At 57.8% G+C, this 26,847-nt stretch overlaps 11 protein-coding genes across 11 annotated transcripts; 8 read left to right on the forward strand and 3 right to left on the reverse strand.

The window, feature by feature from the left end:
• Nucleotides 1-693: 693 nt before the first annotated feature.
• On the forward strand, nt 694-2,560 carry CcaverHIS019_0200220 (uncharacterized protein; the record flags this gene model as incomplete). The annotated part of the gene is made up of 4 exons (XM_060596987.1): nt 694-1,144; nt 1,215-1,297; nt 1,757-1,764; nt 1,813-2,560. The coding sequence occupies 4 exons, from the start codon at nt 694-696 to the stop codon at nt 2,558-2,560; spliced, it is 1,290 nt and encodes a 429-aa protein (XP_060453926.1).
• Nucleotides 2,561-3,031: 471 nt separating this feature from the next.
• CcaverHIS019_0200230 (uncharacterized protein) lies at nt 3,032-4,693 on the forward strand (the record flags this gene model as incomplete). Its single annotated transcript, XM_060596988.1, has 1 exon — nt 3,032-4,693. The coding sequence occupies one exon, from the start codon at nt 3,032-3,034 to the stop codon at nt 4,691-4,693; it is 1,662 nt and encodes a 553-aa protein (XP_060453927.1).
• A 136-nt stretch (nt 4,694-4,829) lies between these two features.
• Nucleotides 4,830-5,956, reverse strand: CcaverHIS019_0200240 (uncharacterized protein; the record flags this gene model as incomplete). Its single annotated transcript, XM_060596990.1, has 4 exons — nt 4,830-5,451; nt 5,488-5,544; nt 5,584-5,818; nt 5,851-5,956. 4 exons carry the CDS (start codon nt 5,954-5,956, stop codon nt 4,830-4,832), a joined length of 1,020 nt encoding a protein of 339 aa, XP_060453928.1.
• A 433-nt stretch (nt 5,957-6,389) lies between these two features.
• Nucleotides 6,390-9,312, forward strand: CcaverHIS019_0200250 (uncharacterized protein; the record flags this gene model as incomplete). The annotated part of the gene is made up of 2 exons (XM_060596991.1): nt 6,390-7,833; nt 7,868-9,312. 2 exons carry the CDS (start codon nt 6,390-6,392, stop codon nt 9,310-9,312), a joined length of 2,889 nt encoding a protein of 962 aa, XP_060453929.1.
• A 191-nt stretch (nt 9,313-9,503) lies between these two features.
• CcaverHIS019_0200260 (uncharacterized protein) lies at nt 9,504-10,068 on the reverse strand (the record flags this gene model as incomplete). The annotated part of the gene is made up of 3 exons (XM_060596992.1): nt 9,504-9,641; nt 9,682-9,906; nt 9,946-10,068. The coding sequence occupies 3 exons, from the start codon at nt 10,066-10,068 to the stop codon at nt 9,504-9,506; spliced, it is 486 nt and encodes a 161-aa protein (XP_060453930.1).
• A 1,367-nt stretch (nt 10,069-11,435) lies between these two features.
• On the forward strand, nt 11,436-13,115 carry CcaverHIS019_0200270 (uncharacterized protein; the record flags this gene model as incomplete). The annotated part of the gene is made up of 5 exons (XM_060596993.1): nt 11,436-11,690; nt 11,760-12,115; nt 12,152-12,187; nt 12,245-12,299; nt 12,903-13,115. 5 exons carry the CDS (start codon nt 11,436-11,438, stop codon nt 13,113-13,115), a joined length of 915 nt encoding a protein of 304 aa, XP_060453931.1.
• Nucleotides 13,116-15,010: 1,895 nt separating this feature from the next.
• On the forward strand, nt 15,011-16,696 carry CcaverHIS019_0200280 (uncharacterized protein; the record flags this gene model as incomplete). Its single annotated transcript, XM_060596994.1, has 1 exon — nt 15,011-16,696. One exon carries the CDS (start codon nt 15,011-15,013, stop codon nt 16,694-16,696), a length of 1,686 nt encoding a protein of 561 aa, XP_060453932.1.
• A 530-nt stretch (nt 16,697-17,226) lies between these two features.
• Nucleotides 17,227-19,180, reverse strand: CcaverHIS019_0200290 (uncharacterized protein; the record flags this gene model as incomplete). Its single annotated transcript, XM_060596995.1, has 2 exons — nt 17,227-17,673; nt 18,308-19,180. 2 exons carry the CDS (start codon nt 19,178-19,180, stop codon nt 17,227-17,229), a joined length of 1,320 nt encoding a protein of 439 aa, XP_060453933.1.
• A 1,685-nt stretch (nt 19,181-20,865) lies between these two features.
• CcaverHIS019_0200300 (uncharacterized protein) lies at nt 20,866-21,916 on the forward strand (the record flags this gene model as incomplete). The annotated part of the gene is made up of 3 exons (XM_060596996.1): nt 20,866-20,926; nt 20,965-21,552; nt 21,588-21,916. 3 exons carry the CDS (start codon nt 20,866-20,868, stop codon nt 21,914-21,916), a joined length of 978 nt encoding a protein of 325 aa, XP_060453934.1.
• A 1,524-nt stretch (nt 21,917-23,440) lies between these two features.
• Nucleotides 23,441-25,099, forward strand: CcaverHIS019_0200310 (uncharacterized protein; the record flags this gene model as incomplete). The annotated part of the gene is made up of 4 exons (XM_060596997.1): nt 23,441-23,725; nt 23,909-23,945; nt 24,005-24,144; nt 24,179-25,099. 4 exons carry the CDS (start codon nt 23,441-23,443, stop codon nt 25,097-25,099), a joined length of 1,383 nt encoding a protein of 460 aa, XP_060453935.1.
• A 688-nt stretch (nt 25,100-25,787) lies between these two features.
• CcaverHIS019_0200320 (uncharacterized protein) lies at nt 25,788-26,186 on the forward strand (the record flags this gene model as incomplete). Its single annotated transcript, XM_060596998.1, has 3 exons — nt 25,788-25,954; nt 26,091-26,114; nt 26,171-26,186. The coding sequence occupies 3 exons, from the start codon at nt 25,788-25,790 to the stop codon at nt 26,184-26,186; spliced, it is 207 nt and encodes a 68-aa protein (XP_060453936.1).
• Nucleotides 26,187-26,847: the final 661 nt, after the last annotated feature.

Below are 26,847 nucleotides of genomic sequence, written 5' to 3' on the forward strand. Positions count from 1 at the left end.
CGATCAGCTGTCAACTCCTGACATTGGGGAGGGTCTTGGAGGCGAGGTCAGAGCGGGGGCTCGTGCCATTGATCCAACCGCACAACTGACCCGTGGTGAGAACCAGTTCGAGAGCCGCTCGAAGACAAGGCTTGTCGTCAATGGCTGGTCATCTAGTGGGTGTGCGTTACGTTCGGCTTGCTTTCAACTGGAGGTCAGCTGTCAGTCGGATAGCTTCTGTGGCGTTAGTGTCGTGCCGCGTGAGAGTTTGTGTAATGTTCATGTCTAGAGGCAGGCAAAAATGGGATTGTGGAATGCACTTGATAAACTCGCACCAAACTAACGAGCTCCATTCCTCCATTCTCCAGTTTGCCACCAGCTGATTGCAGTGCATTGGTGGCCATGCTGGTCTACTGCGCTCTGAGCGTGACAAGTGTCCAGCACCGGATGTTTGGTTCCAAGCAACGTCGACCAGACCTCGCCCACTCCCTCTCCTCTGTTCGTGATCTCTCAGCCGAATCGAGACCAACCTAGGGATTGTTGATTATCGCTGACGTCGACTTTGATCCACTGACTAGCCAACGCCACCATGCCGGACCCGAGAACACGACTCGCTCACTGTCGCGCACTGTCGCTAATGGCCCATTGACAAGTTATAAATGTACTCTTCCGCGGCCCACGGCGCCCTCGCCACTTGTTGGAACGGCACTCATCATGGAGCTGTCGGACGTCGAGTACCCTCCTCTCTTGCCCGGCAGCTCCGGCGACCTCGACGAGTGGTTCGTCATCACGCGCGAGGACCTACAGGTCACAGCGATCAGCTACTCGGCCGATGACGACTTTGTACTCGTCGCCTCCGAGTCTGGAGTCGTCTCCAACGTCCAGATGGTCCGACGCACTTTTGCCACTGTGGCCAAAGAGACATACTTGACCGCTACAGATGTGGCCAGCCCCACACCCGTTGAGGAGACAATGCCGTTCCCACCGGACCCAATCAGGCCAGGCTGGGCGCCAACATGGCCTCAACCACGCCCGGTTATCATCCTCAATGACCGCGAGATCACGGCGCCAGGCTTCAACACCAGCGCAGCTCTCGCCTTTGACGACCGATGGATCGGCAGCGACTTCAAGGCCCGGCGAAATAACTTGCAGCGGTTCTCTTGCGGTTGCTGCAGGAAACAGGGCATGCACTTCTACCCTCTTGCCGACGTGGTGTTCACCAAGCACCATGGCAGCACGACCAAAGGCAACAGATCTGAACAACCCTTTCGTGGATGCCGGAATGGTCGATGCAGCCGAGGAGCTCGCCTACCGCCTGGTGCGCGAGGACACAGGCCGCCCGACCATGCGGCGTTCCCCACGTCGGCGTCGGTCGTGAACACACGCCGCACGGCACCATCCTTGGACGCACCAGCTGCCACAGCCAGGCGCTCAGTTCACATGTATGGCCCCACTGTACCTTTTGTTACACTATGCATCTTGTGATTGCACAGCATTGTGGAAACGGATGCCCCACATGCCGGACTAGTCTTTTCTCACGGTGCACAACACTGCCTCGACTCATAAATCGTCTACACTGCCACAGGCGGAGCAGCGGAACCTGCCTGTTACCTGGCCCCTCCATTGTTCTGTGCGCTTCGCCGTCACTTGAAGTGGACGACCCGAGATCCGTTCCGGTCACTCTCCCTCACATCCGTTTCCACGCCCGTCTTCTCGTCGAGTCAACACCATGATGTGACTGTCGGATCCGACTGAAGGAACTGACTCGGTTATCCAGTGCTCGTGGTAAGCCTCCTGATTTCGCTGGATCGCTGCGCGGAAGACTGATAACAGCAGGGCTGCTCGCCACCAAGCCATCAAGTCCTCTTCACTTCACAACGGCCACACTCTCGCAATGGTCTCGCCGTATCTCTATTGGCCCCCGTTGTCGCCGGGTAGTTCAACCGCCAGCCTCTCCTGCCTCTGCTGCCTCTCCGACATCTCCTACCTCTCCTGCCTCTCCTGCCTCGACAGCCTCGACAGCCTCGACGACTGGTTCGTCATCGCTCCCGCCACCACACATGTCTCCGTGACGGAAGTAGACGCCGACTCGGACTCGGATTCAAGCTCCGACAACGACTTTGTCCTGGTAGACTCAGGCTCCGACACCGAGTCGGAGATTGTCTACTTCCTCCCGCCCCAGGCCGACGCTCACGGTCCCGTTCGCCCACCAACACCCGACCTGCTCCCTCCTCCACAACCAACCGTGTCTGTCATTCTGAACGCGCGCAAAGTGCCCGCTCCAGGCTTCCACGCCGATGCCGAACTCGCCTTTGGTGATCATTGGAGCGGCTACGATTCCAGGATCCGCCGCCAGATGGGTGTTATGCGGTACACCTCATGTCGGCGCCGAGAATGCTTCTATCACGTATTCTCCCCCAATCGCCAGACCTCGCCCACGCCCACAAAGTGCCTTCGAGAGCCTCCGACGGCCCGAATGACAATACGAGTAGTCGACGCTGCCGAGGAGCTTGCGCGCCGTCTCGCCAGCGAGGCTGGGCAGCCTTGGCCTGCATCGGCTGCCGAACCGCCCGAGATCTAAACGTAGGATGGTGAAAACGAAGCCTTCTCGAAAAACGCCACCCGAAGCCTCGGGACTGTCACCGCCACCCACTGCATCCTGCTGGACACCTAGTGGCCTGTGGGCGACGGTTGGGGTAATCAAGTAATGCTGAGCGCTCCAGCGCCGTGGATGAAGTTGAAGTAAGATGAGGATAAACCAAAGAAGGAACAGGAGAGGAATACCTCGGCAACTTGCTGGGCCGGTTCCAATCAATGGATTTGCCGACAACACATCATATCTCTTCGTCATTCTCGGCAGACTCGGAACTCTTCTGACAAGGTGGGCAACAGCGACGTGCGAAATGCGGTAGCCTGGGGGCCTGGCAGCCTGGCAGCTTGACGTAACTTGTCACAATGCTTCGCTTGTCGCTTAGGACGTGCGTCTTAAACAAGGCGACCGGCGGCGTTGGCTATTCCCAGTCACTTACTTCCCACCTCACACTTCTATACCATGACGCACGCTCAGGCTGCCGACCTCATCGTGACCAACGCCGTCGTGCGGACGATGGACTCGGCCAAGCCGTCCGCGGAGGCCTTTGCCATCGCGGGCGGCAAGCTGCTGGTTGTGGGCTCGGCTTCCGACGTCGCAGCGTACAGAGGAGCCAGCACTCGCATTGTCGACCTCGACGGCCAGGCTGTCATGCCGGGCCTAATGGACGTACATAACCACCATGGCATCGCTGGCTTGCACAACGTCTTCGAGCTCACGTTCCCCGACACTGCTGGTGTCGATGAGATCTGCGCCGCGGTCAAGGGATACATTGCCGAGCATCCCGATGCCGAATGGGTGTACGGTAGTATCTGGGGTTCGCAGCTTCTTGGCGAGCTGAGCACGTCTGAGCCGCTCAAGAAACTCGACGCCGTCAGCGGGGGCAAGAAAGTCCTCCTCACAGACGATAGTCACCATAACCGCTTCGCCAACACTGCCGCCATGCGAGCCGCCGGTATCCAAGACGACACGCCCAACCCACCGGGAGGAGGCGTGATTGTGCGCGACCAAGACGGGCGCCCAACAGGCCTTCTGTTTGAGGGTGCCGGCGTCATGGTCGCAAAGACAGCAGCCAAGGCCGACCCCATGACCACAGACAAGGCTGCCGCATGCTCTGCCGACGCAATCAAGACAATGCACGCTGTCGGTGTCACTGCGTTCCTTGACGCTGGAGCTACGCTGCACACGTTGAACGGGCTCAAGGAACTAGACGACCGAGGCGAGCTCAAGATCTGGGCAAGCAGCTGCATGCTCATCAACGACCATGTGTTTGGTGCCGAGCAACTTGGTAACGAGCTCTTCCCGCACCGCGAGACGACACGTTCGTCACACCACCGCCCCGACTTTGCCAAGATCTTCCTCGACGGTGTACCGATGAGCTACACTGGCGCGTTCCTCCAGCCATACCTCCCGTCCGAGACCCACGGGTGCGCTCACAAGGGTCACACAACGATGCCCTACGACGAGCTCGAGCATTGGCTCCTCCACTGCGCTGACAAAGGCATCAACGTAAAGGTACACTGCTGCGGTGATGCCGCTGTGCGCTTTGTGCTCGACGCTGTGGCCAAGGTTCGCGCGCAAGGCTACAAGGATACGCTGTTCCACGTTGCACATGGGCAGTTTGTCAACCCCGACGATATCAAGCGGTTCCGTGAGCTCGGTGTCGTGGCAGACATCTCGCCCGCGCTGTGGTACCCCAGCATCATCGTTGAGGCAATGGAGGCAGTACGTCCCAAGGAGGAAATAGAGAGGATGGCGCCCAACCGCTCCCTCGCAGAGTCGGGCGCCATCATTTCCGGTGGATCCGACTGGCCCGTCATGCCAGACCCAAACCCTTGGATCGGTATCGCGGGGCTCATCACCCGCGCCGACCCCTTGGGCCAACATCCCGGACAGCTCGCCCCGGATGAGGCCATCACCGTCCAGCAGGCTCTTGAAGCGTACACCATCAACACTGCGCGCGCGCTCGGCATCGAGTCATTCTCAGGGTCCCTGACTGTTGGTAAGAGCGCCGACTTTGTTGTTCTCGACCGCGACCCGTACGGCGTGGCCCCTGACAAGCTCGCGTCGACCGTGGTCAAGGAGACGTGGTTCGAGGGTGAAAAGGTGTACTCCAAGGCATAGAGGCAGAAGAAGTCTGAGTTGTAGTCTCTGTGGAGTTGTAGCCTAGCATGGAAACTTGGGTATTGCACGTATACATTGCTTGGGAATCGTCGTGGTCTGTGGTACAATTATCGTCTATCAGTATCTCAGTCTCAGTTCATGACACGCTCCCGAGAGAGCGCGGCAGTTCTAGCACCTCCGTGCACCCAGGTGCGAGCTTCTCGCATAGCGCGCACACCTCAGCAAAGTACTGGTCGCAGGCGCGCATCCCGCTCATAGTAGCCATGAACACGCTCGGGGCAGCCGAAGCTACGCCGACGTGCCAGTACTCTGCGCTCTCCTCGGCGATAGCCGCCAGGACGAGCATGGCAGCGCCACGGCCTGCGCCGCGCATGAATGGCATCATCGGCGCGAATGGCAGCACCTCGAGCAGATCGGCGAGCGAGGACAAGTTGACGTCACGCATGAGGTTGGTCAAGCACATCCCCGGGTTGACCGACGTGATGACGACGCGTGGCAGGGCTGGGATAAGGCGACGAACGACAAGCTGCAGCAGCAGCTTGGAGACGAAGTATCGCTCCTGACTGTTGTATAGTGCCACCTCGTCAAAGTCGGCCAGGATTGAGCGGCCGGCGTGTAGAGGAGCAGCGATGGGCGACGAGTCAGCCCAACCGTGAACCTCTGACGAGGTGATGACGAGGTGAGGGGCTGCGCTGCGCTGAAGGGCCGGGGTGAGTAGCAGAGCCAGCAATGTGGTTGCGAGGACATTGACTTGGTGACTTGGAGTCAGTTACCAGAATCCAATAGAGACATACGTGACCTCGTGGCCGTCGCCGGTCGCCTTCATCGGGGCAGTGCGGTTGGGACTGATCCTGCTATCAGCCCGACACGACTATGACCTCGCGACGCACCCAGCGTTGAGAATCGCGAGGTCGACACGGTCGAGCTCATCATTCGCACGGATGGCAAATGCCTTGACACTCTCAAACGACGCGAGATCGAGCTCCCAAACGGCCGCGTTGACATTCGGCGATTGCTTCAGGACCGACGCGAGTGCAGCGTCGCCGGTCTTGATGTTGCGGCAGGCGAGGATGAGCATGTCGGGCTCGAGGGCGGCCAGCTGGTGAGCAGCAGCGAGGCCGATACCTGCTGTCAGCGGGGAGTGGGTGGCTGCTCACCAGAGTTGGCGCCAGTAAGGACGACCGTCTTGCCCTTGAGCACTGGGCCCATGGGAGCGGTGGGCAGCGGCGTCCACTGTGAGATGAAGAAGTCGAGGGGTGGCATGGTGAGGGGTGTGGGGGTGTGAGGAGTGAGGGGTGGTACATTCTGAGGAGGGCAACATGTGCTGTTTGATTCAGTGCGCTGTGAGGGAACGGCGAAGCTGGAGATTTCGTCACTGTGGAATCTGGCCGTCGCTGTGATGTCACTTGGTGACACAATGGCCGCCGGCGATGACCGTCATACTCTCGTCTCCATCGTCTCCTACGCTTGGTCTCATTCTTCAGCCTTGATGAGTACAAGAGTTGCCGGGTCATTTAGGCTGGCATCTTCTCGTATCTCGCCTCAACACCTGCGATAACCCGAATATCCAATTACCCGGGGAATGTGGCAGATAACGGATGAACACAATCCAAAACAGCTAACTATCCAGCTCTCTTCTCTTCTTGTTCTCGCCCACATCCCCATCTCCTCGCTCGTCTTTACCACCCGAGCCACAATGTTCGACCCACATGCCGAGCAGCCGCTGCTGCGGCCCTTCGTGACGGCCGAGGACGCGCTCGCAGTCGCGCGCACCTCGTACTCTCTCGACGGCAGTGTCAAGGAACTTGGCAGTAACCAGGACCGTAACTTTCTTCTCACGACCTCTGGGCCTCAATACCTCCTCAAGTTCGATAACGACGCGTTCTCGACCTCTGAGCTTGAGGCACAGAACGATGCACTCCTCCATCTCTCGGCTGCAGGAATCAGCGGACCGACACCGATTCGCGACAATACCGGCGCATGGATCAGCTCAGCCACCGTCAACGGGCGTATTGTACGCGTTCGTCTTCTCTCCTTTGTCCAAGGCGAGTCGCTCGTTTCAGACGGCCACTTCTTCCCCTCCATTATCTCCCGGCTCGGTGGCCTCGCGGGACGCGTCGCTGCTTCTCTTTCCCTCGCACCGGTGCCGCTTCTCGAGCGCGACCTCCAATGGGACATGCGGAACGCCATGACCGTAATTGAGGCGTACGCGCCGAGTATTGCGGATGAACCCCGCCGTACTGCTGTGCTCGCCAAGGCGCGCGAGGCTTGGCCCCTCGTCACGGCTCACAACCTCCCAGTCCAGATGATCCACGGCGACATTACCGACGACAATGTGGTAGGGCTGCGCGACACCCTCGGTCGCGTCCGCCCAGAAACAGTCATTGACTGGGGAGACCTCAGCGCCGGATGGCGCGTCGCCGAACTGGCAGTTACCTTGTCGTGCATCATGCATCACAACCGTGGTCACCCGCTCGACGCCATGCCTGCCGTCGCCGCGTTTGACAAAGAGGTCAAGCTCACTGACGCAGAGTTAGCGGCCCTGTGGCCCCTGGTGGTTCTCCGCGGAGCTGTCGTCGTTGCGAGTGGCGCGCACCAACTCGCACTCGAACCAGACAACACCTACGTTGCGGAGCGAGTGGCTCACGAGTGGCACATCTTCGACACATCCGCACAGCTTGACTTTAAGATTGCCCATGCAGCTGTGCGGGCGGTAACGAGGCGCCCAGACGAACCTGCTCCCAAGCCAAAATCTCAACTCCTGGATACCGACGTAGAGATCGAGTATGTCCGACTCGACAGCACATCTCCGCACCTCCACCGCGGGGTATTCCTCGCTCAGGATGCCGAGGAGCGCGTGATCGCAGAGGTAGTGCGGTCTGGCAAGGTGCCCGCCTTTGCGTACAGCGAACCGCGCCTTACGCGCACAACCACACCAGGATTCGACGCACCTGAAACCACGCCATTGTTCTTCGCTGCACGTGTCCCGCCTGGAACACAGCTACGTGCGCCGTTCTCCGGACAACTGAAAGCTGGGCAGGGAGAGGTGAGCCTGCTTGGCGCGTTTGGGCGGATCATCTTCGGCGGCGTCACGGGCACCAGTGGAGCCATTGCGGCAGGCAAGACAATCGGCCGTGCAGGTAAGGAATACGGTATCCCTTGAGCTGACGTCAGACGGCGATGTGACGGTCCAATGGCTGCGGCCTGGAACTGCTTCAGCTCCCGCGTTCGTCGACGCCGCAGCGCTCCCTGCGTGGCAGCGTCTGACTTTCGACCCTGCGCCTCTGCTCGGCATGAGTCCAGCCAACTGGTTGTCCGACGTTGAGGAGGAGCGCATGCGGCGTGATGACGTGACTCCAAGCGCGGCGGAGAGGTACTACGAGCTCCCGCCTGGGATTGAGCGTGGATGGCGCGAGGTGCTTTACGACACGGCAGGGCGTGGGTACCTCGACATGGTTAACAACGTCGCGGGCGTAGGCCACGGGCATCCGCGAATGGCCGACGCCGTGGCACAGCAGCTCCTCACCCTCAACACTAACAACCGATTCCTCTACTCCTCCTTGGCCGAGTACGTTGAGCGCCTGCGTGACCTCGCCCCCGATCCGAGCCTGAGCGCCGTCCTCCTCGTTAACAGCGGGAGTGAGGCGGTCGAGCTCGCCCTAAAGCTTGCGTTAGCTCACACAGGACGCAGAGATGTGGTCGTCCTCCGTGAGGGATACCACGGCTGGACAGCGGCGTCCGACGCTGTGAGCACAAGCGCATTTGACAATCCGACTGCGCTTGGAAACCGCCCAGCACACGTACACGTTGCCGAGGCCGTCAACTTATACCGCAACCCCAAGTCGGCTGAGGAGTATGCAGCTGGCGTCAAGGAACTGCTTACCACCCTCGACTCGGCCGGTACCCCCGCCGGCGCGTTCATCTCCGAGCCCGTGTTCGGTAACGGCGGTGGAGTGGTGTACCCCGCCGGCTATCTCAAACAGGTGTACGCAGCCGTGCGCGCAAGTGGAGGCCTTTGCATTGCCGACGAGGTGCAGGTCGGTCTCGGTCGGCTGGGACACCACGCGTGGGGCGTGCATGAGCAAGGCGTTGTCCCCGACATTGTCGCCGTCGCCAAGGCCCTCGGCAACGCTTACCCTCTGGGAGCGGTGTACACGACGCCGGCGATTGCGGCGAGTCTCGCACGTGAAGGCATGTTCTTCTCCTCTGCTGGCGGAGCGACGGCCAGCGGTGTCGCGGGATTGGCAGTGCTGGACATTATGCGCGACGAGGGGTTACAGGCCAACGCTGCGGCGGTTGGTGACTTTTTGGCGGAGCGGTTTGAGGAGCTTATGCGACGCCACCCTGTGATTGGGTGTGTGCATGGCATGGGATTATACCAGGGGGTCGAGCTCGTGCGAGACCGCGAGAGCAAGGAGCCCGCGGCGAGTGAGACGGCATGGGTGTGCGAGCGCATGCTCGACTACGGCGTCATCATCCAGCCGACGAGTGAGCGGCAGAACGTCCTCAAGATCAAGCCGCCGCTCACGTTGACACGGGAGCACGCAGACGTGTTCGTGTCTGCACTCGATGCAGTGCTGGGCGAGCTAGAGCAGCGGATGCGAGGAAGAGAAGAGTAGAAAATAGATCAAAGAATGCACAGTGATACCTGACATGAGCATGAGCCATGTCGTGACGTGCAATTTTCAACCTGTGCTTCTACTTTCTCCATTGCACAGTGCTACAACACAGCCTCAGTCTCCGCTGGAGGACCAACGTCTGGACGGCCTCAGCCTCCGCTGGAGGACCAACGTCTGGACAGCCCCACCCCCTATCTGCCCCGCCCACGTTCATCCTCCACAGCCAGCTCGTGGATGCATCGTTCGAGCTCGGTGACTTGATGCGCCATTTCTTCCAGGACGCGCCGTGTGCGTGGACGCTCAGGCGAGCATTGGCTTCCGCGACGTGGCTGGTGTCAGCAACCAGACGCCTAAACCAACCAGACTTACTCGCCGGCTGTCCGTCTTCTCCGTCTCACCTCCGGACGTCGGCTCTCGCTCTCCCTCCGTCTCCGAACCCCCTCCTTCCTTGCGTGGGTTCCTCGAGCTGGGCCGCACAGAGATTACCGACACGACACTGGTCACGCTCGAGATTGACGCGATGCTGTCAGCCCCACGCCGGCGGTGCTTCTTTCCACGTCTCTCCGCCTCTAGAGCCGCCTTGAACTGGAGCAGCTGGTGTCAGTTTGGGCATGGAATCCTGAACAAACTCACATCTGCTTCGGCCTGGGTGTTGCGCAGTTGGCCGACGGCGCTAACGACGTTGCTGGTGCTGAGGCGCTTCTGTGTTGTTGGCGAGGCTTGGCTCAAAGTCGAGGAGTCTGAGGGTGCTGACATGGATGGGCTCCGTGGGGCTTGCTCGGTAGTGAGTGGTGAGCAGTTAGGGTGAGAGAGGAGAGCAAGTAGATGACAGTGAGGAGGCCCACGGGCGAAGCCATCCGGGGTCAAGCCTCAATAGGGCCCTACTCTGCTGTATTCAGTCTGTCCGTGCTTGGCGGCCTGTGCTCTGTTGTATTAAAAGCCGGGTACAGAGGCGCCAGCGGTAGATCGAAAAGGTCAAAGTCTAGGTGAGTGAGTTCTCGCGCTCATGCCAGGTAAGTTGATGACTTGTGAATGGGATGAGATGAAGAGTAAATCTACCGCGAGTCAAGTGGAGGGGTCGAGTTTTGTTGGCAAAAACATGATGGATTTCAACATTCCACATTGCCCACTTGTTCATCATTGAGGATGACAATGGCACACTCTTGTGGCAACACGTTGTCATCGAGTATCGTTTGCTTAGCTCCCGAGTCTCCCGAGTAGATCGGTCCCCGTGCCAGTCAATGTCCCAAGCTCAGATCCCACTCACTCCCTCCGTGCCACTCGACCACTTGCAAGAGACTGTCCCCAACCAACCCAGTTCTCGGGCCATGCACTCTGTCAAGACTATCGAGCGGAATGCTCGTGACCGCGTCTGCACACCCTGAAGAGGCGTTTTTCCGATCCACGCGCCTCTGCGGCATGGAAGCAAGTTTTGACGTCATCAAGCGGGCATTGGACAGCGACAAGCATCCTAGAGGTTGAGTCGAGGCTTGCTAGGGACGTGAAGAGTCGAGAGATAGTGTGACACGCTAGGTGCAACTGAAGAATGGCTCAACTCTGGAGTTGTAAGGCCCTAGTAGTCGAAACGTGCCACGTTTGAGATAATGTGAGCTTGGACATGCTCGAGCCTCCATATGATCGTCGGAGTTCCATGGCGATGGACGGTGGAGAGTTGAGGACCGTGTAGAGAGTGTGTACCCGGTCAAGGAGAGGGAACAAGGGGGAGGTAGGACAGTGCGTTGTGGCTGTGCAAAAAAAGGACTGATGATGAAGACGGAAGACGGGGAAAGAGGGAGCGAGCTATCAAGTGAAGAGGAACAGCAAGAGGGAAGGGGGTCACACGCCTCTGCACTGGCCTCTTCTTCTTCTTTGTGGCATGTTCGCATCGGACGGACAACTTTGTATTACAACTCGTCTGTTGCTTTTTTGTCAACCTTCTCCTTTCTCCACCTCTGTCATCTGCAACTGCAACTGCAACAGCAACTGAAACACAACTACAAACAGACCACTACTCTTATCTCACGCCGTCGGCCTCCTTACGACTGGCCAAAAGCATCTCTGACAACGTCACAACGTCACAACGTCAACAACTTTACAGTGGCGGCAACACACCCCAACTCGTCATGACCTCGACCCCGCAGCAAGCCCTCGAGGGCGAGCGCTTTCGACGCAAGCACCTCTCGCTAATGCTGGGCGGCCTCGACGCAATGACGGCCTTCAAGGCGGCGGTGGGCAGTACCCCAGGGCGCGTGCATCCCAACGTTGTCCGGGCCACCCCATTCTTTGCCAACCGTGGCCCAAGCCGACGCATCGGCACCGTCGTCAACACGTACGCGCTAACCCTACGTTCCGTCAGCGACGACGAGAACCGCAATCTTGTGAGCAACGCCACCAACCACCAACCACCAACCACCAACCACCAAAGCACGAGCCTCACTGATGCATAGGAGAAGCTCTTCTTTGACGAGAATGCTATCCTGCTTCCGTCACGCCTTGCATGCAGCGGATGCGCAGATGGACGAGTAAAGTGCTTTGCCCGCCGCGAGGGTACTGGATACGTGTGCGCCGCCACCAGCGAGCCATTTGGAGAGGACAAGGCCGTTCTGCAGTGGGTCACACATTGGCGTGAAAGCGCACCCTACGACTACTGCGGCAGCGAAGCAGAGTGGCTGTCAGACTTGGACGAGGTCATTGTTGGTCTGCGTCAGCACGTACCCAAGCAAGGAGAGCGGCGCTGGCCCGCCAACACCAACGCCGACCAGCTCGTTCGCGCTGGCGTCGTTGGTGAAAAGGACCTCAACCAGTGAGCATGGGAGAGCAAGTAGGTAACTGACCGCAGCGATGCAGTGACACCAAAGCAGGAGGGTGATGACAGGTGGGTATGGGTCCCAGTCACGTTGTGGGTGGGGCCAACTTGTTTTTCTAACACCAGTGAGCCACCTCGCAAGCGTCGGTACCGGTCCCCAGACTCGCGCGACCTGCTCGAGGTTCGACCAGTGCCAAGGTGGTCCAACGAGGCGCCCCAGATGTGGAATTTGACTGGCGTATCCCATCACCGCTGCTTGTCCAAAACCAACCGAGAGCACGATAGCCTCCCCAGCCCGACTACCACATCTCGCTCCGCCCACTCGCCACTAGACGCTGAGCATCGTCCCGCACACCTCGCCACAACCGATGCTTATCCCTTGCAACATCCCTCCAGACCCAACGGCCCAAGAGCAAGATCATCGTCTTACTCGCTACCACCACCCCACCAATATCAGCAACATCCGCCCCAACTACACGTCAACACGCAACCGTACCATGCTCAACATCACCCACAGCCTCATCCGTATCAGCCCTCGCACTCGCGCCACGCCTCCTCATCGAGTTCGCGCTCTCGCGGCAACTCGCACCAGCCCCCATCCCTACCTGCTCTCCACCCACCTCCCACCCACCGTACCGTACAACGTGGACCACGATCCGCATCCTACAGCCAACCCACCACCCCAACTGTTCCATCCCAGCCACAGGACGCGTCGCTCCCTCGCACCCAAGAATACTATCTCACACTACAGGGCCATCTCGTTCAGGCTATCGCGCTGATGCAGGCAGACGAGGCGTCGCTAGGTGCCATCGCTGTCGGGATCGAGCAGCTAGACTTCCGCAAAGCCGAACTACAGGATAAGCAGAAGCGGCTCAAGGTAGATCTCCGCGACCGCACCAACGAAGTGCGCCGTATGCGCGAAGAGATGTTGGCGCTGGGCGACAGTAAGCTCCTATGGAACAGCGACGAGGGCAAAGGACGGGGCAATGGGCCATGAGGGCATTGAGGGTCTGCAACAAGGGCTTGCCAGGGATGGTGAGGATGAGGACGGGTGAGATGAGGCGGATGACATGAGCGTGACAGGGGCGGCCATGGCGCTCGATGATACAGAGTTGTGCTCAGCCCAGACTCTAACGTAGATGCGAGTAGAACACGGTTCATGCTCCCGGCAGCATTGGGCACGTCTGGCCGAGCGAATACACGAGACACGAGAGCAGGCCAGAGCGAGACCAGGAGTAGTTTGAGGGAAATGTACATGCAGATGCGAGCGATGGGGGGTACGTGCAGGGAGCAAACAGAGCGATTGGACGGAGATAAGGTCATCGGAGACCGATCGCGAGGACACCCGAGACGGATGCCCGAAACTGCGTCCAGCAGCACAGACCAGCCGCCGTACAGACTACAGACTGCACGTCTGCAAGCAGGAATTGGGGAATGGAATGCATCAAGGTCCGTGACTGTGGCTGGGTATGACTGTGGTGTCCCAAGCTGGTGCATGGAAAATCGGTTTTTTATTTTTGACTGTCTGGTCCTCTTAAGTAGGTGTAAAAACTAACAATGCCAGAAACCTACAACGCCCGTATAGTGTAGGTGGTTATCACAGTTCGTTGTGGATAGATTTTCTCATCTGAGCTAACCGCTGTTCGACTCAGCGTGCGGGCATTGATTTTTGTCTTTTTCTACTCGCTACCCTTTTTCACTTGTTCTCCTGTTCCAGATCGTAATGACTCCCGTCAAAGCAGATTCCTTCCCCCCTCTATCCCGAATGCATCTGTGGGGCTGGGCAATTTTTTTGGGGTACTCGAGCGGCATCTAGCGCGGCGAACAGACTGAAACGACCAACAACGGGTTCGGCGAACAAACCAACCAAGTTCGTAATCGTAATCACATGCATGTACTGTACATGTGATCATGTTCCTGGGAGACTTACGCATGCTCCTCTTTCCAGGATCTCGGCGAGTCGGCAAGGGCGATCACACAAGCGAAGAGGCGGCCTGATTCCGAGACCAAGCATTTTTGGCCCAGCAACGAAGTCGGATATCTGCTTATCCAGTAAACCCTTGCTGGGTAATTTAAAAGCTGAGTCTCGAGCTTGATCGCTGGAATCATGACGTTGGGAAGCCATTAGAGTTCGTCGTTTGAGCGGAGTACCTCTAAAGTATCCAAAGTTGGATGCTGACGACTCGTTGAGTTAAGCTCAGATTCGAGTCAGGCTTGATTGAGCTTGTGGACCCAACGCAACAAGGTTTAGAGAACGCATGTAGATCGCAATAACTGAGCTCGGAAAAAAGACGTCTGTGGCTTCTGAGTATCTATCTCCGTAACGGTGTTTTTGAAGTGTACAACCCCCGAGCTTAGGTTTGCTGGCTGGATGAGCACATGCGCAGCTGTCAGAGACATGTGATCGCTCAAAGAGCGGAATCCCTACTTCCTAGCCGCTGCTCGACTTTGCGTCACTGAGGCAGCGCAACTTTTGACACCTGCACCTGCGGAATCGTCATGATGTCAAGGTATAAGAGCGATCGGGAGCAGAGGTCAACCAGAGCCCATCAGTTCAAAGAGTGAGTAACTCTGCCGACCAGCCTCAGCTGATGATAGATGTCCCTCCATAGCCTGACGCAATCCTCACTGGCGGTCAAGGAAGCGCGACGCGTCCGCAACGCAAAGCAGTACCAAGGCCAGCACATGATCTGGTTGATCATTGCTGGAATCATCGTCCTTCTGGCTTTACACCACCTGGTCACTCTCCTCCACACACACCTGATTCGGAAGAGGGAGGGCAAGCGCCGCGCTCGCGAGAACTGGCGCATCTCATTCACCAACTCGGTCCCGGCCCATCACACGTATGCTGGCGTGGCTAGCCGCACAGTCCGGGCACTTTACTCCAACATCATGAACGTTCGCCGCTACCCCCTCCTTCTGTGGTCCCCAACCGGTACCGAGATCATCGCCAGCGTCGGCTACACTGGTCTCGTCGTCGGTCTCACCATGTGGTCCTCCTCTGTCGACGGGAACATGAGATACCTTCAGCCGATGGGCCACGCGGCTTTCGCCCAACTACCCCTCGTCATTGGTCTTGCTGCACGTAACTCGGTCCTCAGCGCAGTGACTGGAGTAAGCATCCACGCACTCAAGGGGCTGCATCGCACCGCTGGCCGTGTGTGCGTCATCACTGCCACTGTCCACTCGGTTGGATGGCTCATTAAAGGCTTCAAGCCGACTTGGATGTTCGTCACCGGTCTAGTGGCTTGGATCCCTTTGCTCCTCCTCTTCATCTCATTCGCCCCAATCCGACGCGCTGCATACGAGGTCTTCATCGCCTTCCACATTCTCATGATCGTCGCGACGCTTGTGGGTTGCTGGCTCCACGCGCCGTCCATGTACTTTAAGGCGTGGATCATCGCGGGTCTTGGCCTTTGGGGTCTGGACCGCTTCGTCTCGCTCGCCCGCGTCGCAATCAACACTGTCTCAAACGGTAAACCCGAGGTCGAGGTCCTGTCTTCTGAAGCCGTCCGCGTCACAGTTCCCAGCCGCCTCAAGTGGAAGGCCGGACAGCATGGTTACCTCCGCACCGCCACACAGACACACCCTTTCACCTTTGCCAGCCCCACCGAGGCCGTCTTCCTCATTCGTGCCCACGCCGGCTTCACGCGCCGACTCCTCACCAGCACACCAAAGATTGGTCTGGATGGTCCCTACGGCACACCGCCCGATCTGAACGCCTACGCCACCACACTACTCATTACCGGCGGCACCGGTGTGAGTTATGGTCTTGCTCAGCTTGCCTCCATCATTACCGCTGCACGCAACCACACCTCTTCCGCAGCACAGGTTCGCCTGGTCTGGAACGTCCGCTCTGCATCACAGATTGAATGGATCGCCCCACTCCTCAACGACGCTCTTGCACGCGGCAGCGCCTACGTCAGTGTCGCAGTTGACGTTTACGTCACCCGCTCCCATCTCTCTGACGAACCTGGAGATAGGACCGAGACACCTGGTCCCTCACCTCCCGAGACGCCTGGAAACGTCACTCCCCGCGACGGCGCCTCAACCCCCGTTCCTGGCATCACGCCGCCACCAGCTGCCCTCCTCAACAAGTCGGCGCTTATCTCCTGCGCCACGTTTGGCTCCGTGTCGATCTACTCACAAGCCTGTTCGACTTCCCTCTCCCTTCCAAAATTCACCGAAGTGGACCTCGAGAAGGGCGAAATTGAAATTACCAGCGTGGCGTCGAGTTGCTCAGGCAACACCACCCTCGCCGGCGACCTCGACAACCTCGACAAGTGTTCCGTCAACTTTGACAGGCACCCGCCCTTCGGCTCTCTGGCCGGCCGGGACATCTTCGGCCTCTCTCCTGCCGCCGCACTCGTGACCACCCTCCACCGCGGACGGGGCGATGCAGAGACCCTCCTCCGCGCGGATCTTGCTTCCTCGGATGGAGGGGTGGCTGTGGCTGTGTGTGGGCCGATGTCGCTCGACCGCGACGTCCGTCAGGCCGTACTGGCTGTCAACAGGGTGAGCAATGCTCTGGATGATCAACCACCCGTAAGCTTCTTCAGCGAGACTTTCGGCATGTAGAAAGTGAAGAGTGCGTGTAGGGAGGAGTACCCGACATGGGTGAGATACGAGGATGTTGTAAAGCAATATGTAACAAAATGCTCCCGCGAGGGATAAGTGGGGGGGAGAGACAAGCGCGACTGATTTTGGCTGCGGCTTATGATCTCCCCACAACCATGCAACTACACGACAGCGGCCACTAGCACAAGTTTCCTGCAGGTGTACAAGAGCCTCTTCGGAAGCGATGACTAGTGCCCTGTACTGGACTGACGCAGTCGTGGTCACTTACAGACCCCGAAACTCCGGCAGAGTAAATTTTCTCCTCCAACCCCTCCACCCCTCTCCTCAACCAAAAGATCAACTCAGGACTTGTCCTCAGCTCAGGTCACGACGGGGGTCGAACCCGCAATCTCCTGATGTACCAATCGTAGTCAGACGCGATGCCATTTCGCCACGCGACCTCTGTGGAAGTCTGTTGTTTTCGAGAATATGTGGCGTGAAGGAGGATGGTATAGCGTAACTACAGCACTCGATTCTTATGCATGTGAACCCTAATAGATCGGCACTTCCTCCAGCTCATCTTCACTCTCTTCGTCGTCGCCCCTCTCTTCGTCCTCCTCCTCATTGGGCTGGTGCACAGCAGGTGCTGGACCGGGGGGATCCCTCGCGATATGGTCGCCGATGGGACCCTCCTCCAGGTCGTCACCCTCGTCGTCGTCGGTGTCCTCAAGGAGAGTGAGGTCGATAACGTCGGTTGGCTCCTTATCTTGAGGGCCAATGGACGTACACTCCAGCACCGGGCCTTCGCCGTCGGCTGGGATAGAGTGATGACCCTCCATCTGGGAACCAGAGGCTGCCTGCGACAACTCGTTGGCTGTCTGCTTCCTCTCCTCTGATTTGAGACGGTATTCCGCCGTCTTGCCCTTCCCTTTGTGGGCAATCCCGTTTTCCTTCGCGGCAGGCTCTTCAGAACCCCTCGCCTTGTATCGGGTGTGGAACTCACAGTCGATGCCGCGGTTGTGGCACGTCAAGCAATATTGGTACCCCTTCTCTCGAGACCCGACACAGCCGAACAAGGGCATTTGCTTGCTGTTCAAGACAGCGCATGGGATGTGGCAGCTGTCGCACTGTCTGCATCCCTTCCCAAGCGGCAGGATCGTCATTCCCTTGGTCGATTTATTACCAGCCGTAAACTGCTGTTAACCACCAGTCTGCCTGACTCCTTACCGACGCTGACACCGCGTTGTAATGCTCTTTCGGCACGGTCCTTAAGAGGTTCTTTTGCTGGTCTGTGTGGGCTGCGGATTTGTTGACCCGAGGCTTCTTGGGCTGGGTGTTCTCATTTCTCGTTCTCGGCGAAGCGAGCGACCGAGCCAACTTGCTCTTCTTTCTCGGCGTCCTCTGGAGACCAGGTCCCGACCTAGACAAGGTTAATTCTGTCGTTCTGCTGGAGGACGCCAGAGCGTTTGATGCTCTATTGGGCGGCTCATCATGGGCGTGACGAAATGGGGCAAAACCTCTTGGCAGTCTACCCTTGATGGGAGGCTTTGACGGGCCTGCAGTTGTGGAAGAGGGGCCAGGAATGTCATCCTTCATATCGACCTGATTCATCTTGCTTCCAGAGTAACGAACAGATGATGCGCCCTGGTGGTTTCTGACCGGGCCGGTGGGCGGGAGAGCAAGGTGGAAGGCGAGAGGACTCGCCGAGACGGCAGGGCGCTTGGGACTCTTCGAAGGCATTCCGTCGTCGAGCCTGTGACGCTTGCGCTTGGCGCTAGATGATCCGACCTGTGAGGTATCGTGGCGCCGTGCCGCTGAGGTAATGGGCGGGAGTGCTAGGGAGAAGCGAGTTGGTGGAACCGAGATGGCTGGACGTTTGAGACTCTTGATAGGCGTGTCGTCATCAAACAGATCACAAAACTTGCGCTTCGAGGCAGCAGTAGAGGGAGAGGGGCCGGAGGATGGAGCTGGACTTCTTGGTGTAGAAAGATGAGGGAGGCTCAGCCCGCGGTTGTTGGCAGCAGTTGATGAAGAGGCCAGAGGAGTGGGAGAGGAGTGCGGGGGAAGAATCTTGCTGAACGCCTTGCTCCGTCCGTACGGCGTCGTTTCTTGTTCGTACAGCTTGTTTATCACGGCTGGAATGGCTTCGGCAGCTGTCGAAGCGGCTGGAGAGGAGTTGGAGAGAGGTGCAGGATAATCGAACGAATACATTTGAGAGGACAACTTGGGACCGTTCCCGAACGAGGACGTAGGAATCTTAGGTAGTAGATCGGGCGCGAGAGAAACCGATGTGCTGTCGGTCGCTACAGGGTTACCCAGCCACGCCTCGAGAGGTGGAGGAGGAAGAAGGTCATGTAACACGAGCAAAATCCGCTGCATGCTGCCGGGCAGGGCTGCAATGTAGGCGAGTGTGTGGTGGTTGATACGGCTGCTTGGTAGCTGGATGGCCAAGTTGAGCTTCAGGAGCTCCAACTCCCCGCTTGTGATATGGAAACGGTAGGTCATGGAAAAAGATGGCCAACTTGGGAGTTGTGTAAGACAGAGCAAAGCAATAGGGGACCGACAGTGAGTACGAGTTCAGAGGTCAGAGAGGCACTTATACATCGCATCTTTCTGTGTGATGAGTCGAATCCTTTTGTGAGAAGACGGAGTGGCCAGTGAAGCCATCTTGTCACAGGATCGAGTGACCCGTCAAGACACATTGGTGTACCCTCGCACCGCAACAGTGGTAGATCAATGGACATTGAGTGATGGGCGATGAAAGCAGTGATGGATACCTAGAGACAACGAAGAGAAGAGACAAGTCGCGCCACTGATCGCACTATGTGCCGAGCTCGACCTACCAAGAGTTCGAAAGGTCAGCCTTGCAACCTTCACTCGGCATATTGCGGGTAATATTGCCCATGAGCATGCACAAGCAAACCCTTGGATTTCCGGGAGCAATGGAATATCCGACGACTGCAGGGCCGATGGATTATCCATTATATTAGAGTGTTTCGCTCGCTCCCCTTGGTGCACAGACCATGGTTCGAGAGGGAGGCCAATGCGACAAAGGATTAAAGGCATGCCAAGCGCATGTCATTCTCGTGAACAGACTACACGCAGAGGATGTCCATTGTTAATAACTGCCATTTTCCACTTGAATACAGTAGCACTCACACCTTGATGTCCTGGGATCCATTGACGTGAGGTAAGAGAAACAGTCCCACTCTTTACTTGTCTCGATCATTTGGAGCGCACTGGCGCTCTGGCGGTGACTGTACCGTTTACCCATTTCCCCCGCAAAGTCTAGACTCCTTGCCAGTCACCAAATTCCTCCCGGCCATGAGAGCATGCCGCAAGCCCCTCGAGGCACGCGCCTTGGCTGCCTAATCTAATGTCAAAGTCACGTTGTGTACGCCGTCACCCTGTCCATGCCTTGAGTTGTTGCCCAGTTCTCTAGACCCAACGCCGGTCAACGGGCAAAGGAGGGCACTGATCACCCTGCGCGAAGCGGGCCCCACTTCCATTTGAGGCAGCAGCAGTACCGCCTAACCGTGTGCCACGGCATATTAGGGTTTGTCCTCGGCAGGAGAGCTCCGAGCCTGAGCGCACGGTATCTCCGTCCGGCTTGGTTGCACGTTTGGGGGTAAGGCGCGGTACCAGCGGGCAGGTAATATCATGTCGAGCAACAACCCCAGAGAACTTCAATCGCCGAAGAACACTTTTGTCCACTCAACTCAACCCGTACTAGCGTGATCCTTTGCTGGAATGCTGATGAAAAGGACCCGTAGAGAAATCTGGTCCATCTTACACGCATGAAAGGGTGGTATTCATCTTTGTTCCAGCTCTCGAAGTTACTCGACCTAAACACAGGCCGTGGTGGGAAGGGCGAGACTTCATCCTGAAGCACAGACTCCCCATTGCCTCACCACTCCCTGCCGCAACTGCTTCGTCCACCCTTATCGTTGGCGCCTGCCTTTCATCCATGTAGCTCAGTATGGGAATCACGCTCGCATGAGCTCGCACCACCCAGTCTCACACTCTCTCTTCATAACCAGATCCAAGCTCGAATACAACTACTCTTTCCCCAAGTTGCAACCCCCACCTCCCCTCTCTCGCACTCACGCACCCACAGTACTGCGCGTGCACCATTCCATTCCTTCAACCCTCAACAGTCGCCGTACAACCCCACGTTACGCACGGCGACCATGACGACCATGTCCCGCTCAACGACGCGACTGTTCAAGCGCAGCGACGATAGCCTGCCGAGTGAGTTTCACTCGCCGGTGCCACGCTGACGACCACAGTAGCCCAGCCATCGGCCCTGTTTGGTCGCAGGCGCCGCTCTCAGACAGAGGGCGGCGGCCGAGCAGAGGTCAAGCCATGGGCCCGCTTCACAGCCAAAGTCACCGCGACGCTTACCTCCCTTGGTCCTGCGCCGCTGCAGGAACAACCACACAACATACAGGACACAGCAGCCTCTCAGATGATGACGCCTCGACGGCAACCAGTCGGGACAGGGCAAGATGAGGCCGAGTCCAGTATCCACCCCTTCGCACTCCCCTACAACCATCCTTTCCTCCAAGAGATGGGGTCTCCCGAACCCGAGCTCTCTCGTCGTGCCTCTCTCAGGCCGCCTCCTCGTACATCTCCAAGCAATCTGAGCATCCATAGCTCTGCTAGCGACCTCACCAGCGTCTCCATCCCTCACACCCCAACATCCAAGCACGCACCAAGTTTCAAGCATTCGACATCCCCAGCCCGCAAGTTTCCTACCCCTCTCCCTACACCCCCTCCAAGTGCCAAGCACACGACGTTTGCCATCGAACGTCGGCCGACGAAGCACATGCCGCCGCACCGCGATGAGCGTATCCGCCGATCATGGAGTGGACACCGTGTGTAACCCCCCAGCCAAGGTGCTGACCAGCAGCATTCGCCGTCCGACCACCAGGAAGCGGGCCTGACTCGAATGACAGCGAGCACGAAGCTTATGACCCCGACCTTGGCTTCCTCCTCGGAGGCACCGAGGAGCCTCAAGGGATGGTGGCCGAGATCTTCAAACGTCTGCCACCACCCGAGCGGCTATTTAACCCTCCTGAGGACCACCCTTTCACCGGTGGTCCAACGACTCGTCCTCGGCGCGGTACTTTCGGCTCGGACAACGCTTCAAAGTTGGATGAGAAGAGGAGCAAGACCAAGTCGACTGCGCGGCACAGCTATTGGCGCAATGATGCAGACCGGTACGAGTATGAGGAGTAGGGCTAGGGGCGCTGGACCAAGGAGGGTAAGGACCTTGAATGTGTGCATGCTTCTCTGTTTGTTGCATGCAACCTTGTTGAGGCAGTCAAGTCCTCTACCGACATTAGAGTTGTCAGTGAGCGCGTCAGAAGGGTTTGTCAGGACGTCAGAGAGGAATGAGGCGTCTCCCCATGTGTGGGTGGGCTGTTGGTCCGTGGGGTCCGTGATCCGGGGGCCCAAGGCAATCAGCGTGAAGGTGAGGATCGGGTTGCAGGGTCGGCGTGAGACCAAAGCGTGTCGCGCCTTTGCCCCATGCCAGCGGGCAGGCACCTCCGTGACCGTGCCAAAAGCAGTAGCATGTCATGCCGAAGGCCGCCGGATCTGGGACTCGAGCTGGGAAGCCTTTGACAGTGTGTTGCCTGCGAATCCGAAACATAAGGGAAGAGGGAGCCGAACGAGACGTGGAGACGCTGCCGAAAGCATCTACCAGGCATTTGGTGGGCTCGAGTCAAAAATATCGGGCGGGAGACTACACGTTATCGGGAGGTTGCGAGCGACCAAGTCTCCCATATAATGGAGCCTTAATGTGCGCCGACTTGAACGGTAAACTGCGGGGAGATGCAGTGTCGGACAGTTTGATGAGCAGACGTGGACTGTACTCTGTACTGGAGATTGTTAGCAGCGTTGACCAGCTTTGACCAGCTTGACCAGCTTGACCAGGTGGTGTCAGGCACAGGGTGGCTTGAACAAGGTTTGCGCCTCCTGTGCCATACAATTTAGTTGACTTTACTGTCATGAATTCATGCATTCATCAGTCGGCACTCGCTCTCTACATGAACCGTCTCTCACATAAGCTCTCAAGCTCTCAGGACTCTCAGCCGAGAGACCGAAACAGTCTGGAACTCGATGACAATTGGGCAACCCTCATTCATGTCTTATGCCCTTGAATCGCGTCAATTGAAATTAAGGAACATCGTTGACCACAGTTTTTCCGTCCACCAACACTGCATGTGGCCCAACAGTTTGGTTTGCCGGCCCAGGCTCTCGGCCCTGTTGGCGTCTCACTACTCCCTATGGCCTGGTCCGCAACTGGGGATGCGAGACGATACTTGGATTCGGTGGCCATGCCCACTCAATTGCTCACCTCACAGGCTCTTGCCATACGACCTGCAATCAAGATTTCGGTGGCATGTCCCTTTCCTCTCTGCTGGCTGCTGGTTTTGCGCAGATATTCATAAATCGCAATCCTGACAGAGCAAGGGGTCATTCTCAGAGGCTTGTCCAGGGCTGTCTCTGCCGGGTGGACGCACTGCTTCACTGCCTGGCTGACCAGTACTGACAACGCCCCATACACTATGGCCGACACTGTCAGCTGCTACACTAGGAAAGCATGGGCTCAGACGGCCTGTCGTGTACTGGCGAACATGATCTCATCTTATCTTCTCATACTCACCTCTAACTACCTCGACGCGCCTATCGGGAGACAGCGAGACACTAGCGACAGGCATAACCGCCAACAGTGACTACCCACTCTGAAGCGACTCAATGCACGGCCTACCTCCACAGAGTCGGCCCACTGTCTGGCGCATGGTGGTCCCGGCGATCATCTTTGTTATCGCTTCAACTCAGTTTGCCGTGCTCCTTGCGTCATACTACGATGTCGGCCTGCCAGTGAGATTGGATGTGTCCTGGAAGCCTGCAACCAAGCCCCAGCTCCCAACCCACTTCACCGAGACACAGACACAACTCACCGACATCCCGACCGTGTTCTCCGACCCCAACGCCGACAACTACCGCTGGTACACCGATGCCAAGCTACGCCAGCTCACCGTGTGTTTGACAAGAGGAGACTGTGCACCGAACGCCGACAAGGTACGCTTGGAGCTCAGACGTCCATGCTGACCTCTGATCGCCATTTTTGCAAGCTGGCATTGTCACTGGGCGCTGTATGACAACTATAGAGGTGGTGAGGGAGTGTGGTGTTCGGGCATGATGCGCTCGCTCGAACGACAGGGGTTCACGGTACTCCACGGAGGCGACAATGACTGGCGTGAGTGACGCCGACCAAGGCTGTTGAGCCATACAAAGTGCAGTGTGGACTGACTGCAGGCTACATTCATCACCTTCACCGTCAACTGGGCGACATGGTGCGGGTCATCGTCGCGGATGAAGGGGAAGAGCGTCACAAGGGAACGTTCGACCAGTATCAGAAGAGCGCGTCGCGCCCGGACGGCATCCCTGCATGGAAGGTGGGCTGTCTTGGAGATTGTCAACTTACACCAGTGGTTCCGCATGGCGTACTACCCTACAGGCGAATCTGGCATTGTCGGCAAGGCATGGATGATCTCGGCAGAACCGCGCCTCCCTCAAGCCGAGGACCTCGAGCTCGTGCGTTCGGCATCGACGCCAGACGACTACACGTATGGCCCCTCGTGGTTCGTGACCGGTAGCGAGGAGCTGCAGATAAAGTCGGCTCCGGGCAAGGCCGACTTTACATTCCTGGGTTATGGCATCATGCCCATTCCTGAGGACACGGTAGTTGTTCCATGGAAGGATCGCCCGAACCGTGTATACCTCCTGGCCAAGCAGGCGCACTACTTCCACAACGGACACCAGCGCGTCTACGACTTCAGCTTCTTCGAGCGAGCGGCTGAGGAGCTCAGCCGCGAATTCCCTGGCTTTGAGTTCGTGGGTGGGTTCGAAGACAACCGCTCCGACGAAGTCAAGGCCAAGTGGGGACCTGTGCCAAGTGTCATCAAGAACTTGGGTCTCATGAATGCGACACGCTTTGATGAGGAGTACGGCAAGTCGCGCCTACTCCTAGGTCTCGGGTCTCCACCCCTTTCGCCCAGTCCGTACCGTGCACTCGCGCGCGGCGTGCCCTTTGCCAATCCCCACACGATGCGGGAAGACGGTAAGGGCTGGGCATACCAGCAGCACGACAGCATGATGGACGTTCCTGAACCGTACGTGTACCAGGTCGAGGCGTTCAACTACACCTCGTTCGTCCACACCATCCGCAAGGCGCTTCAAACACCAATCGAGCCGCTGAGATTTGAGCGCATGCGGCAAGACGCTATTGATCGGCGCATGCACGGCTGGGTCATGCATGACTGGCGGGGGCTAGCCTCACAGATCTTGGACGACAGGCTTGCTGGGAACGAGACCCAGGGCAGCAACTCGGTGCGCGTGTTTGAGCTGTAGGATCGAGGGGCCGGAACAGGAAGCCCTTGGCGTCTTGGGAACCATTTGGACAATCCATGTTGTATTTCTTTCATCTCATCATGCATGAGCACAGATATGGTGCATATCTCACAACCCGACCATTTAATCTACAACGATAACTTTTTCACTCTTCAATCACACCGCCATTCCCACAAAGCAGCACTGTGCTCCCTCCCCCTCCTATGTAAAGAGGTGTTTGGTGATAGGGCCGCCGGGGTCCTTGGAGCGCACGGTACAGTCTTACAGTTCAGGTGGCGTGCGTTCTGCACCCGTTCACCTCAACGTGCGTCAGGCCGGCTGCCCTCCAGAACCATCACCAGCAGGAAGGGCACGTGACTGAGTCTGCGCAGTGGGCAAGCATCTCAGGAGACAACAAAGCAACACAGTCATTGGCTCGCCCCTTCCTCTCGGCTTGTTGCTTGGACCATCATGGTCACCAGAAACCCAAACTCAACCGCCAGATAATACGGCCGCCTCGCCCTCGTCGATTGCTTTCCCCACACTCGTATCTCACACTCACACTCACACTCACACTCACTCTCGCCCCCACCGCCCACCTTCAACTTTCACCTCGCCCTCCTCGTCGCCTCTCACGCCGTCTCATGCCACACGCACCCCCTTGAGATTGTTGGTGTTCTGGAAGTAGCGATCACAGTCTCCACAGAAGATGTGGAAGTCGTGTCGTGTTGTGCTGGGCGCAGCTCTGGTTGCTAGGATACGTCCCGTCGCAGCCTCGACACGGGTACTGGATGTGATTGAGGCCGAGCATATGCTCCTACCGGGCAGCTACGTTGCGAAGGATGCGGGGACATGTACCGCACTCGAAGTCGGGACGTGAGTGTCCCGTCGCCGTGCAGTGGCTATTGCGCGCCCTCCAGCCGGCCGGGAATGTCTTACTACAAGTGTCGCATTGGAAGAGATAGTCCCAGACGCCCATCCCGGTAACAATACAGCAGCTGACGGACTGCAGTCTGCAGTCTGCTCGCCACAAGCAGTGAGTCTAGAGTCGGGGGTCAACAAAAGAGTGCTGGAGTGACTCCATAATACCAGGCCCGGAAATACCTAAGGTGGTATATCCGTGAGGAGGTCGACCACGTGACTGACCACCCTCGATCTGTGGCATGTAAGCCACCATGGCCACCAACAAGCTTCTCGTCACCATCAACCCCTTTGTCAGCACACACACACACAAGACACGCGAGCATGCACAGAGCCAAAAGCAGTAGTAACAAGCCGGTAAAGACGTGATTCGAACACGTGCTCCCGAAGGAAACTGATTCAACTGGTGCTAGAAGTCAGCCGCGATAACCACTCCGCCACTTCACCGAGGCTGTGTGATGGTGAAAACAATCGCGCCCGCGCGCTCTTGGTCCCTTTCCAGGCCTTCTGGACCCAATCCATGCTGTCAGTCTTATTCTCCAGACGTTTGCGAATGCATACATCCACTTGGAACCTCTGGCCCATTTCTGCGCCCACAACATGCTTCCAGAGTCTGCCGCGGCACTGAAATTCTAGAGCTTAAACTAACATGCTTATACAGAATTGCTAGATATTCACGCCAGCTTTCTGGAGCGCTAGTACGTTGCCGCCCTTGACCATGCCCCCGTGCTGCACGACAGACAGGGGTGTGGAACGAGAATCGTCGGGATGGGCCCACTTGAAATGCGAACCGCCATTCTTTTTGGGGAGGAGCTCGTAGCCTGCGCTGCGCAGAGCTCTCTCGACTC

Source organism: Cutaneotrichosporon cavernicola, assembly GCF_030864355.1.
Source record: "Cutaneotrichosporon cavernicola HIS019 DNA, chromosome: 2".
In the NCBI taxonomy this organism is placed as follows: domain Eukaryota; kingdom Fungi; phylum Basidiomycota; class Tremellomycetes; order Trichosporonales; family Trichosporonaceae; genus Cutaneotrichosporon; species Cutaneotrichosporon cavernicola.